Source organism: Mustelus asterias, chromosome 13 (assembly GCF_964213995.1).
Source record: "Mustelus asterias chromosome 13, sMusAst1.hap1.1, whole genome shotgun sequence".
Classification (NCBI taxonomy): domain Eukaryota; kingdom Metazoa; phylum Chordata; class Chondrichthyes; order Carcharhiniformes; family Triakidae; genus Mustelus; species Mustelus asterias.
Genome location: NC_135813.1, coordinates 20,929,821 through 20,944,098, shown reverse-complemented (window position 1 = coordinate 20,944,098; position 14,278 = coordinate 20,929,821). Strand labels below are relative to the sequence as shown.

General features: G+C 44.7%; 1 protein-coding gene across 1 annotated transcript; it reads right to left on the bottom strand.

The window, feature by feature from the left end:
- Positions 1–12,229: 12,229 nt before the first annotated feature.
- LOC144503087 (late histone H2B.2.1-like) lies at positions 12,230–12,589 on the bottom strand. Its single transcript, XM_078227587.1, has one exon. It carries the CDS (start codon positions 12,587–12,589, stop codon positions 12,230–12,232), a length of 360 nt encoding a protein of 119 aa, XP_078083713.1.
- Positions 12,590–14,278: the final 1,689 nt, after the last annotated feature.

Here is a 14,278-nt window from a genome sequence, read left to right as displayed (position 1 = left end):
AACAAAAAAAACCCCTTTCAAAGATATAGCGTCAAAGATTAATGCTCATGTGATACTAGAACTGAGTCCCTTGGTTGGAGAATTGAAACCCTGATTTCTCAGCTTATAACTTCTAGTAGCCCTCAGCATACAACAACTGACAGAAAATTCTAGATTTCCATGTCATTCTGCATATTTATATGCTTCCCAAAGTTGCTGTGTGTTTCAGGGGAGTAATGATGCTGAACACTGACAGTTTACTGTCATTGCTACCGGAGATCACGAGATCAGTAAAATCCAGGCCATTAGATACTTTACCTCACTTTCAATGTTGCAACATTTTTTACTTATTTCCTACTCTCACTATAATGATATTTTTCACTGAAATATGCAAAATTTCCAGGCTTGGGCTGACAAGTAACATTTGCACCAGACAAGTGTCAGAGAGTGATCATTTCCAACAAGAAAGAATCTAACCATCACCCCTTCACATTCACTGGCATTATCTTCGCTGAATTTCCCACTATCAACATCCTGACCAAAAACTAAGCTGGATTAGCCATATAAATACTCTGCCTAAAAAGACAACTAGGAATCCTGTGGTGAGTGAAGGGAGGGCGAGGGCTGACACTTTTAATTGGGTTCCGCAAGGCAGAAAGTTGCTGGGGCACTTTCCTAATGAAAGAAATGCAGCAAACTGTGTCTAGACTGCACATCCAAACACCTGACTTACTTAACTCAGAAAACCTGTCCCCAGGCATCTTTTTAAACTTTATTTCAGTCCTGACATTTTATCCCAGCCTGGATCAAGGTTGTAGCTAAAACATAAAGACTGCCTGGTCAATCACCCTGCCGCCAACCATAAAAGGAGACAGGCCATGAAAACAAAAACAGAAAATGCTGGAGAGAGAATAGAGCTAATATTTCGAGTCTAGATAACCCTTTGTCAGGCCATGTAAAATCACTTTCAGTTGACTCCTTAATGGGCTAATTAGCCATTGAACTGTCGCCAGGCACACTTCTGATACCCACGCATGCCTGCCGACTGAAGTATGATGAAGTTAGGATGTGCACCTGCAGTCTGCTCAGCAATTTCATGCTCTTTTGGGTCAGGCACGCATCCGCCCCGAGAAACATAAAATTCTGGCCCATGTCTATATGTTCGTATGTGTTTAGTCTAAATGAATGAACCCATGAGTTTTCCCAAGCCCTTATGCCTGATTGATGCTTTTATATCATTACAAAAACACAAAGTAGGAGTAATTCTACAGAAGGGCAGGACAGCTGACCATGCACGATCTTGCACTGTTCATAGCTCATTACCTACACGTCCCTGAGGGACTCACTGAATCTCATGGTGGGGACACGCTGGAAGGTGCCATTAGGTCATGAGGCCAAAGGTCCAGGTGCCACATTTAAAGGTCACCTTGACAGACATTCACTCACTGCAGGCCAAGAGATTCAGATTGGTTGTCCTTCAGGACTTAGTCAAAGAGGATGTCTCGGAGCATATGGTGTGGCCCAATAGTGCAGTGAAGCTTCCCTGGAGATTTTCTCCAGGTCATCCAGGAAAAGCAGAAGGTGCTCTTTCCCTAGGATGTCAGCAGGAGGCTCTCCTGTCTGATCATGATGTCCTGGGCGGAGGTCACAACAGAGGTTGGCACCAATTGGGGCCCACCAAAGGAAATGCCCAACAGTGCAGGGAGAGGATGAATGATCAACTGTACTCCACAAGGGTAACTGCATAGTGTATTCACTGAAAGTCAACACTCATAAAGGCATCAGGTAGTCTAAATAATGTGCAAGCACACAGGATGTTAGATGAGAGTTTGATGAGAGCATTCACCAGCAGATAGGACATGTGCACTAAATATGTTCTAGCCACTTCATACTCTCAATCTTTCATCAGTTGCAGAACATGCTGCTTGTTAAATTGCTAACTGGGGAGGGCTGAGCCCTCTAGCACCATCTCTCTCCCACAATCCATGTCCTGAAAACCCCCTCCCCCACCCAGCCACAGGTCCCCCAGAGCCAACGAGAGAGGCCCTTCTTTCCATCCCATGTTGCTGTACTTTTGCATTCCTTAGCAGCCTCTGACCCCACTCTGAACAGCCTCGCCACCCTTTCTGTACTTAGACTGCGTCCCATGTCCGATCTTTGCTCCACCTTTTCACCCTACTGTGTGTCCACCCTTTGCCTGCCTCCTATGTCCATCCTCAGCGCCACCCATCTCACCCTTTGCCTGCTTCCTGTGTCTAACTTTCAGCCCACCCTTCCACCCTACTGACCCTTCCACCCATATATTCTTCACCAGCCTTTGCACCACCATTCTTCCTTCCTCCTCCTGCCTCTCTGCCTGTGGGCAGCACGGTGGCACAGTGGTTAGCATTGCTGCCTCAGTGCCAGGGACCCAGGTTCAATTCCTGGCTTGGGTCACTGTCTGTGCCGTGTCTGCACGTTCTCCCAGTGTCTGCATGGGTTTCCTCCACGTGCTCCGGTTTCCTCTCACGGTCCAGAAGACGCAGTGACTAGGTGCATTGGCCATGCTAAATTCTCCCTTAGTGTACCTGAACAGACGCTGGAGTGTGGCAACTAGACGATTGCAGTGTTAATGTAAGCTTACTTGTGACACTAATAAATAAACTTTAACTTTACTTTCATATCCAGCCTTCACTTCACCCTTCCACCTTACTCCCTCTTCCCACTTGCACCTACCTCATGTGTCCAGCCTTCACTGCACCCTTCCACCTTACTCCCTCTTCCCACTTGCACCTACCTCATGTGTCCAGCCTTCACTGCACCCTTCCACCCTACCTCCATTTCACCCTTACATTTTTCGTTCCCTCCAGCCTTTGCTTCACCCTTCTACTCAATCCCCCTTCCACACATGCAAAGGTCTGTTGACCTCGAGCGGGATTTTCCGATTTTGGGGTGAGCTCAGCTGGAAAATCCCATCCAAGGTTTTTTCATAAGCTTATTGATTTGATTGAATGTAAAATCAGCATTCCACCCAAGCCTATGGAATTTCTTCCCAGTGTATCAGGTTAAAATGACCCCTCTTGGTTTTTCTTACAGAAATACAAAAAGCAGCTAGATCATAATACTTGTTCTTGTGCATCATTTAGCAAAGTTACTGAAGACCGCAGTTGTTTAAGACACAGCAGACAATGGAGCCCACATTGTCTGTGCCAGCTCTCTACTCCAAAAGTGCTCAAATTCCCTGCTATCCTCCCGTAGTCATAAATCTTCTGTTGCTTAATATGTTTATCTACTTTTCCCTTAAAATCTGAATTGATCTCAGCTCCAACAATTCCCTGAGGAAAAGCTATTCCATAGTGAGCCTGTGGAATTCATTACCACAGGAAGTAGTTGATGCCAAAACATTGAATATATTCAAGAGGCGGCTAGATATAGCACTTGCGGTGAATGGGATCAAAGGCTTTGGGGAGAAAGCAGGATTAGGCTATTGGAGTTGGACAATCAGCCATGATCATGATGAAAAGCGGAGCAGGCTCAAAGGCTGAAATGATCTCTTCCTGCTCCTACCTGCTATGTTTCTATGTTTCTAACACAACTCTGTGAGTGAACTCCAACAGCTTTATGCTATCATATAGATCACCATCTGTTAGCAAAGATTTGATTTATTATTGTCACAGGTATTAGTATACAGTGAAAAGTATTGTTTCTTGTGCGCTATACAGGCAAAGCATACTGTATATAGAGAAGGAAAGGAAAGGGTGCAGAATGTAGTATTATAGGCATAGCTAGGGTGTAGAGAGAGATCAACTTAATATGAGGTTCTTGAGTTGGTTGGTATGTGATATCAAACTTTTATATCTTTTTCCCAATGTAAGAAGGTGGAAGAGAGTATGACCGGGCTGCATGGGGTCGTTGATTATGCTGGCTGCTTTTCCGAGGCAGTGGGAAGTTTAGACAGAATCAATGGATGGAAGGCTGGTTTGTGTGATGGACTGGGCTTTGTTCACGACCCTTTGTACTTTGTATCGGTATTCACCAAGGAAAAGGACATGACGGATGTTGAGGTCAGGGATAGATGTGTGAACACTCTAGAGAACATCAATATATCAAAGGAGGAAGTGCTGAGTATCCTAAATTGCATTAAGATAGACAAATCCCCTGGGATATATCCCAGGTTACTGCGGGAGACAAGGGGAGAAATAGCTGGGGTCTTAACAGATATCTTCACATCTTCTTTGACCACAGGCGAGGTTTCAGAGGACTTGAAAATAGCCAACGTTGTTCCCTTGTTTAAGAAAGCAAGCAGGATTAATCCAGCAAATTACAGGCCAGTGAGCCTGACATCAGTCATGGCGAAGCTTTTGGAGAAGATTCTGAGGGACAAGATGTATGCATATTTGGAGGAAAGTGGACTAGTTAGTGACAGGCAGTATGGTTTTGTACAGGGTAGGTCATGTCTCACAAACTTAATTGAGTTTTTTGAAGAGGTGACAAAGAAAATTGATGAGCGAAGGGCTGTGGATGTAGTTTATATGAACTTTATTTAGTAAGGCATTTAACAAAGTCCCACATAGCAGACTGGTACAAAAACTAAAATCACATGGGATTCAGGGTGGACTGGCTAGATGGATACAGAACTGGCTTGGTTATAGAAGACAGAGTAGCGGTGGAAGGATGTTTTTCAGAATGGAGATCTGTAGCTAGTGGTGTTACACAGGGATCAGTGCTGGGACCTCTGTTGTTTGTAGCATATATAAATTATCTGGAGGAAAATGTAGGTAGTCTGATTAGTAAGTTTGCGGATGACATGTAGATTAGTGGAGTTGCTGATAGTGCCGGGGAGTGTCGGAGGATGCAACAGGATAAAGATAAATTGGAGACTTGGACACAGAAATGTCAGATGGAGTTTAATCTGGACAAATGTGAGGTGATGCATTTTGGAGGATCAATTTTGGGTATGAATTATACTGTAAATGCCAGAACCCTTAGGAACATTAACATACAGAGCGATCTGGGCGTGCATGTCCACAATTCCCTAAAAGTGGCAACACAGGTGGCCAAGGTGATTAAGAAGATTAAGATTAAGAAGGCATATGGTATGCTTGACTTCATTAGCTAGGACATTGAGTATAGGAGTTGTTGCAGCTGTATAAAATCTTGGTTAGCGTGCATTTGGAGTATTGGGTACAATTCTGGTCGCCACATTTTCAGAAAGATGTGGAAGTTTTGGAGAGAGTGCAAAGAATGTTGTTTGGTCTCGAGGATGTTGGCTATGAAGAGAGGTTGAATAAACTAGGATTGTTTTCATTGGAAAGACAGAGGCTGAGGAGAGACCTGATAGAGATCTACAAAATTATGAGGCATAGACAGGGTGGATAGTCAGAGCCTTTTTCCAAGGGTCGAAGTGCCAATTACAAGGGACACAGGTTCAAGGTGAGAGGGGGAAAGTTGAAGGGAGATGTGCGGGGGACATTTTTCATGCAGAGAGTGGTGGATGCCTGGAACGTGCTGCCAGAGGATGTGGTGGAAGCAGGCATATTAGCAATACTTAAGAAGCATCCAGATGGATACATGAATAGGGAGGAAATAGAGGTATACGGACCGAGTAAGAGCAGAAGGGTTTTTTTTTAGTTAGCACATCGTGATTGGCATAGGCTTGGAGAGCCGAAGGGCCTGTTCCTGTGCTGTACTTTTCTTTGTTCTTTGCTCTTTGTTATCCAGGTGTTCCAGGGTTGAATGTAGGGCCAAGGAGATTGGGGTCTGCTGTGGACCTGTTGCGGCGGTAGGCAAATTGTAGTGGATCCAGGCAGTCTGGGAGGCTGGAATTGATTCGTGCCATGACTAACCTTTCGAAGCACTTCATAATGATGGATGTCAGAGCCACCAGGCGATAATCATTAAGGCATGATGCCCAGCTTTGCTTTGGTACAGGGATGATGGTCGTCTTCTTGAAGCAGATAGGGACCTCAGATTGGTGTAAAGAGAGGTTAAAAATGTCTGCGAATACCTCTGCCCACATATAAAAGAAAACACAAAAAGAAAAGCAAAAAAAAATAATGCTCTGATGTTATTACACAATTACAGCTTTTATGTGTTATTCTGTCAGAACCATTCATTGTGTAAATATAATGAATGGAACCCTGCTGTATATCAACATATTAGATAATTTAAGACAGAGATTAATCTTCAGATTTTGCATTTGAATCTTTCATCTTTGAGTCACAAATATTTTACTGCATGATCACGGAAATCTTTAAATAAGCTGAGTAAAATATTGTGTTTCAGTATTATCATTGAATCAAGGTAGAAGAGTACAAGCATTTATTTGAAGTCTGTCATTGAAGTGAAATAAAAAATAGGATAAAAAAGTAGCAATAAATTACTATGGAAATGAATTCCTTTTCTGTGTGCTGATCTTATCTATATAAAAACATCATATTCTGTTATAAACAATGTTTCACAAAGATACAAACACATTTCAATGTTAAGTAACAACTTTTGTAAATTAAACTAGTTTCCTGTCTCTAATGCATCAGATAAGTCCAGGGAAGAAGACAGAAATCAATTTCTGTTTCCGATTGTCATTTGGTGACATCTTTTGGAAAGTGTACCAAATGTGGATGTCAAATGAAACAATCAGCCTATGCTATGACACACTACCCAACTATGATCAAATATCTTGCTAACATTGACCAACACTGCTCAAATGGACAATAGTTACTTGGACTGCAACCCAATAGGAAGAAAAGTGAGAGAAAAGTGAGTTTAACAGACCTGTGTCAAAGACAAAAATCATTCTGCATGACTGAATATTTAAAAGCCTTCAAATTAAAAAGTCCAGTAAGGGAATTGGTTAAAAGTGATTAATTGAATGGGCGGTAAGGTGGCACAGTGGTTAGCACTGCTGCCTCACAGCACCAGGTTTGATTGCCGTCTTGGGTCACTGCCTGTGTAGAGAATTTGCACATTCTCCCCGGGCGAGATTTTATGGCCTCGCTCAGGCGAGACCAGAAATTCCCGCCCGAGGTCAATGGAGATTCCTGTTGGCAGACCCTCGCCTGCGCAGATTCTGTGGCGGGCAAGGTGGTAGAGTTACGGCTCCCGTGTCTGCGTGGGTTTCCTCTGGGTACTCCGGTTTCCTCCTACAGTCCAAAGATGTGCAGGTTAGGTGGATTGGCCATGCTAAATTGTTCCTTAGTGTCAAGGGGACTAGCTAGGGTAATGGGGATAGGGCCTGAGTGGGATTGTGGTTGGTGCAGACTCGATGGGCCGAATGGCCTCTTTCTGTACTGTAGGGTTTCTATGATTTCTATGATGATTGATAATGGGCAAAGAAACTAGGGCCTGATTCTCCCATTTTGAGACTATAGTTCTCACGCCAGCGAGAAAACGGGAGTGATTCGCGCTTCTGCTGGCAGCAGTGTTCACAAGCCACCCCTACCTGTTCAAATGGGCTAATTCGTCCCCCATGTGAAACATGCAGATTCTCTGACTCCAGCGGCGGCTGATTCACTGGCGTCAGGAATCACTTCATAGAATCATAGAAACCCTACAGTGCAGAAAGAGGCCATTTGGCCCATCAAGTCTGTACCGACCACAATCCCACCCAGGCCCTGCCCCCATATCCCTACATATTTACCCGCTAATCCCTCTAACCTACGCATCTCAGGACACTAAGGGGCAATTTTAGCATGGCCAATCAACCTAACCCGCACATCTTTGGACTTGAATGAGCAACAAGCGGGAGCGGCTTAAAAGCGCTCCTTGCACACCCCACAGTCACATCCTGAGGGAAGATGGCCGGAAGGAGGCCAGCCCCATGCTTCCTAGATGCAGATATTGACTGGATGTTGGATGCCATCGAGAAGAGGAGGGCCACCCTGTTTCCCAGGGTAGGCAGGAGACTATCTGCTAATATGGTAGCAGGAGCTACCACAGGATGAGATCCTAAGTTAATATTTCTCATCAGTATTTACTGTTGAGAATAGCATGGATGTTAGGAAACTTGGGGAAATAAATAGTGATGTCTTGAGGAGTGTAACATATTACAGAGAAGGAAGTGCTGGAAGTCTTAAAGTGCATCAAGGTAGATAAATCCCCGGGATCCGATGAAGTGTATCCAAGGATGTTGTGGGAGGTTAGGGATGAAATTGTGGGTCCCTTAGCAGAGATATTTGAATCATCGGCAGCCACAGGTGAGGTGCCTGAAGATTGGAGGGTAGCAAATGTTGTGCCTTTGTTTAAGGGCTGCGCAGAAAAGCCCGGGAACTACTGGCTGGTGAGCCTAACGTCTGTAGAGGATAAGTTGTTGGAATGTATTCTGAGAGACAGGATCTACAAGCATTTAGAGGGGCAAAGACTGATTAGGGCAGTCAGCATGGCTTTGTGAGTGGAAAATCATGTCTCCCGAATTTGATTGAATTTTTTGAAGGGGTAGCTAAGAAGGTAGATGAGGGCATTGGACTTTAGCAAGGCCTTTGACAAGGTACCATATGGTAGATTGTTGCATAAGGTTAAATCTCACGGGATCCAAGGCGAGGTAGCCAATTGGATACAAAATTGACTTGATGAAAGAAATGGGTGGTTGTAGAGGGTTGTTTTTCAAACTGAAGGCCTATGACCAGCGGTGTGCCTCAGGGATCAGTGCTGGGTTCACTATTATTTGACATTCATATTAATGATTTGATGAGAATTTAGGAGGCAATATTAATAAGTTTGCAGTTGACAGCAACATTGGTGGTATAATGGACAGCGAAGAAGGTTATCTAGGATTGCAACGGGATCTTGATCAATTGGGCCAGTGGGCTGATAAATGGCAGATGGAGTTTAATTTAGATAAATGCGAGGCGATGCATTTTGGTAGATCGAACCAGGGCAGGACTTACTTAGTTCATGGTAGGGCATTGGGGAAAGTTATAGAACAAAGAGATCTAGTGGTACAGGTTCATAGCTCCTTGAAAGTGGAGTCACAGGTGGACAGCGTGGTGAAGAAGCCATTCGGTATGCTTGGTTTCACTGGTGAGAACATTGAATACAGGAGTTGGGACGTCTTTTTGAAGTTGTACAAGACATTGGTAAGGCCACACTTGGGAATACTGTGTACTGTTCTGGTTACCCTACTATAGAAAGGACATTATTAAACTAGAAAGGATGCAGAAAAGATTTACTAGGATGCTACTGGGACTTGATGGATTGAGTTCTAAGGAGAGGCTGGATAGACTGGGGCTTTTTTCCCTGGAGCGTAGGAGGTATAGGGGTGATCTTATAGAGGCCTATAAAATAATGAGGGACATAGGTCAGCTAGATATCAATATCTTTTCCCAAAGGTTGGGGAGTCTAAAACTAGAGGTCATAGGTTTAAGATGAAAGGGGAGAGAGACAAAAGGGTCAAATGGACAATTTTTTCACACAGAGGATGGGGAGTGTCTGGAACGAGCTGCCAGAGGTAATAGTAGAGGTGGGTACTATTTTGTCGTTTAAAAAGCATTTAGACAGTTACATGGCTAAGATTTGTATAGAGGAATATGGGCCAAATGCAGGCAAGTGGGACCAGCTTAATGGTAGAAACTGGGCAGCATGGACAAGTTGGGCAAAAGGGCCTGTTTCCATGCTGTAAACTTCTATGACTCTAAGCCTGGGATGCGGTGGCTGAGGCTGTCAGCAGCAGCTTTCTGAGCACAGCTTTCAGTGCAGGAAGAAAATTAACGACCTCATTAGAGCTGCAAGAGTGAGTACCAACTTGTTCTCCCCAGCATCATTCCCAATGCTAGCACAGTCATGTTATAATAAGTATTTCAAGTCTACAACCAACCGGCCTACCAGCACCTCTGTCAGAACCCCATGTTCTCTCCCTCAGCCCCAGAATGATCCCCATCAGCTTCACCTGCTCCCCATGACACTCATCAAGATGACTCACAGCCGTACCACAGATCTCACTTATAGCACTGATGTTAAGCCTCCAATATCCACCTGGCCATCTTCTCAAAATCTCCTTTTCCTCTCCCAAAAGGATAAGACTGCACATAACAGGAGGGAGAGAAGGAAGACAGGTGGGAGCGTATCCAGGCTGTGAGTCCTCAGTCCCTTCAAAGAAAGGCGCTGGAAATTGCAGCAGAAGGCCAGGAGTGGTCAGTAGCCAACTGCGAGGTCGGGATGGCCTGAGCAAGTGAGAGTCCAAAGCACATTCATCCACATCTCAAGTGAGTTTAATGTTCTCCACACCATTGAGGATGCAAGCTGCAAGCAATGACTGACGACATCCAAGGCCTGGCTCACTCTGTGCTTTCCATTACTGAGACAGCATGTCCAGCATTCTTACAGGCATGTCAAAGGCGCAGGTGGATATTGCAGAAGTGCTCAAGAGCTTGGCCCAGCCACACCGGACCATAGCTGAGGGCACTGCCCACATTTCTCGGACTATGGAGGCCTCCAGGACTAGCATCACCAGATGACAGTGAGGCAGCTGGATCTTACACCTGCCGCCCCTCCATCCCATGGAGTGATCCAGGAGCCACTGGGAGGAGGAAGTGCTAGAGCACAGCCTGGGGCTTTCCACCAGGTAGCTCCTGGCAGTCTTTAGTCCCTCTGAACACCTTTTCCTGACACCAGCGCACCTACTGTGATTTGGGAAGAAAGTGGTGACACGGTGTCACCAGTGACACCTGAAGGTCAGCTGGGCCCCTCCAAGTCCAGGCTCTCCAGAGGCAGCCCACCAAGGACATCACAGGCCATGGAACGTAGCAGGCTGCCTCCACTTCCAATGTGCAGTCTGCGGGAACACCTAGAAGGAGTGAGAGACCTTGGAAAGTTAAGAAGTTGCCAGAGTGCTGAGTTGGCATGGTGAAATATAGAAGGGTTAGTTATGAAGAAGAGAGCATCGAATGTATACTTTCATCAGTAAAACACTGTTCATCTCAAACCCAAATACCTTTCACTTTGTGCGGTCAGCCTCATCAATGGGGGATGCTGGGATGAGGTTGGTGGGTAAGGCTCTTCTGTTTCCAGTGCAACACTCATGATCTCACACACCCTACAGATTTAGAAGGCCATGTGCACCAGTGAGAGATGCAAGTTCACAACTGTACCACTCTCTCTGCAGGAATCCCTCACACTCAGTGTAACAGTCCTTTATATGGAAGAAATGTATATGCAGATTAAAGTCACTCATAATCACAGATGTTCCTTTATTACATGCATTTCCTGTCTAATGCTATTCCAAACATCACCACTAGTTTGGTGGTCTGCATTCCACCCCCACAAATGTTTCTTTTTGTCCTTTGGTGTTTATTAACTCAGCTCATACAGATTCCACATCATCTGTGCTAACATCTTTCCTCAATAGTGTATCAATATCTTCTTTAATCAACAATTCAACTCCACCACCTTTCCTTTTATATCTGTCCATCCGAAACATTGATTAGCTCCAAATGTTTAGTTCCCATCCTTGGTCACCTTGGAGCCATGTTTCCATAATCCCAACTATATCATATCCCATTACATCTATCTGCGCAACTGATTCATCCATTTTGTTTCAAATGCTCTGAGCATTCAGGTACAAAACCTTAAGGCTAGTCCTTTTAACATTGCTTGTCCCATTCCTACTATTTTTTGCTGTTCCCTATCTAATTCAGGCCCTGGATTTCTCTACCCATCACTTTTCTCATTCTCCTTGCTGTTGTTTTCTCCTCTTGTTCTTGATTCTCCCTGCTCTGAATCCTCACATAGGTTAAGCACTCCCCAACCACTCCCCAAGAACATCAGTCCCATTCCTGGCAGCTGTAACCCATCCAGTTCATACAGGTGCCACCTCTCCCACCTTCCTCCAGGAATCTGAAACCCCCCCTCACACCATCTTTTCAACCACATATTTATCCTATATATCCTGTTGTTTCTACTCTGACTAGCATGTTGCACTGGCAGTAATTGTGAGATAACTACCTTTGAGGTCTTACTTTTCAACTTGCTTCCTAGCTCCCTATATTCTGCTTTTAGGATCGCATCCCTTTTTTTACCCATGCCATTTGTACCAATATGTAGCACAACAACTGGCTGTTCATCCTCCCCCTTCAGAATGTCCTGCTCCACGACATCCTTGACCCCAGCACCAGGGAGGCAACATACCATTCTGGAATCTTATCTGCGGCCCAAATCACAATAATGTGATGAGCTACTTTTCATTTTCAGTAGAAAGCTTGATTTAATTGGACAATGTTGTTTCTTAAAATTGATTCAATTTGCAGCCTTTGGTGATTTTTCAGTACATTGTACAGTTTTACTTGGAGTTAGTGAACTTGGTCACCGCCTTTGTCCCCTCCAATACGGCGTGCTTAGCCAGTCCTTCAGGCAGCAGCAGGCTCACGGTGGTCTGGATTTCCCGGGAGCTGATGGTCTGCTTCCTGTTGTAATGGGCCAGGTGGGAAGCCTCGCCCACAATGCACTTGAAGATGTTGTTGACAAACAAGTTCATGATGCTCATGGCCTTGGAGGAGATGCCGGTGTCAGGGTGAACCTGCTTCATCACGTTGTAGATGTAGAAACTCTCCTTCCTGGACCTCCTCTTCTTGCTGCTTTTCGTTGGCGGCTTCTTCTGGGCTCCCTTCTTGGAAGTGTGTACCGTCTTTTCTTCAGCCATGGTGCATGTAGACTGCAGACACAGAATTGACAGCTGAACAGGCCAAATCCAAAATAAACACGATTAAGGAGAGGATTGGGGCACTCTCACTTGTTCATTCTCTCACTCTCAGAAACATGAGATGGTAAAAGGAGCTCATGCAGCTGGTAACTAAAGATGTGGAACCAGTTTTATATTAGTTTGTATCAGAGGATCATTAGGTCTGAGAAGTGGTAAGGATGATAAATTTTCCTGTAGAAACAATATTTAGTTTATTCATGTGTTGCATGCAAATTGTTGGTTTTCAATAATGTTGCATCTTCCTGGGGTGCTTTTTAGACCATCTTCTGAGAAATGACAAGAGAATCCATGGCGCAACATCAGAGATTATAATAGCTTTAAGTTTATTTATTAGCGTGACAAGTAGGTTTATATTAACACTGCAATGAAGTTACTGCGAAAATGCCCTAGTCACCACACTCCAACGCCTATTCAGGTACACAGAGGGAGAATTTAGCATGGTCAATGGACCTAACCAGCGCGTCTTTTAGACTGTGGGTGGAAACCGGAGCCCTCAGAGGAAACCAACACAGACATGGGGAGAATGTGTGGACTCCGCACAGATATTGTCCTTAGGATGCTTGGCAGAGGTGACTGTAAAAGGAAGCAGGCCATTACTTTGGATTTGCAGTCTCGCAGTGTAATGATGCAAACTCATTTGTCAGGAACACAAAGGTATTTCTTAACAAGGAAAATTGTACAGAGGTTTTTAGATCCCCCCCCACCCACCCCACATCCTGCCCTGGAGCAGCCCACTAGCTGCCCCAGTCCCTACATGTTTTCAGACTGTCTTCTGCCTAAGAGAGTTCACAACCCCCTGGGGTGATACCCACTCTCATCCCAATTGGTCCCTAAAGCTAGGTGACCCTCTCCTTAAAAGGATAATCACTACATCTCTCCCCTTTTAATTCCTTTATAAGTTACTCAGTTCTAAATGTTTTACACGAGTTGCACAATTAGATAGTTAGTCTGAGGATTTTTCTGTTTCATCTGGAGAGGTGTAATTTTGTAGTCTGAGATGCTTCCACCGGATCAGCATTAACAGGAACAGTAAATAACGGGTACAATAACCCAATCCATGCCCCCACGAGATTCGACAAGCTCCCTGTTGATGCATAAGCAATGAGCGGAAAAGTGGATGATCTGGTGCAAGAACCTGCCCTGCCAGACAGCGGGAATTATGCCAATATCCCCACCCATCACCACACTTAGTCACCAGAATGAAAAATTCCACCATCGTGACTACTACAGTTTGTCCAGCAACTAAGTGAGTTGAGGTGTGAGTGACTGCCCTTGAAATCAAGATCATTTTTTGGCAGACTGTAGCATCAAGGAGCCCTTGCAAAAAATGGAGCAAATGGAAATCAGGGGGAAAATCTTCCACTAGGTTGAGTCATATCTAGTGCAAAGAAAGAAGGTTGCGGTTGTTGGAAGTCAATCATTTCAGTACCAGGACATCACTGCAGGAGTGCCTCAGGCCCAACTATCTTCAGCTGCTTCATCAATAACCTTCCTAAAAGTAAAGAAGTGTTGTTGCAATTGTATGGGGTGCTGATGAGACCAATCTGGATCATTGTGTCCAGTTTTGGTCTCCTCATTAAGGGTGTGGTGGCACCTTCCTTCCATCATGAGGTCAGAAGTGGGGAAGGT

What these genes read in the sequence shown, in the direction of transcription:
- LOC144503087 (XM_078227587.1), bottom strand. Translation starts at nt 12,589, where the DNA reads ATGGCTGAAGAAAAGACGGTACACACTTCCAAGAAGGGAGCCCAGAAG.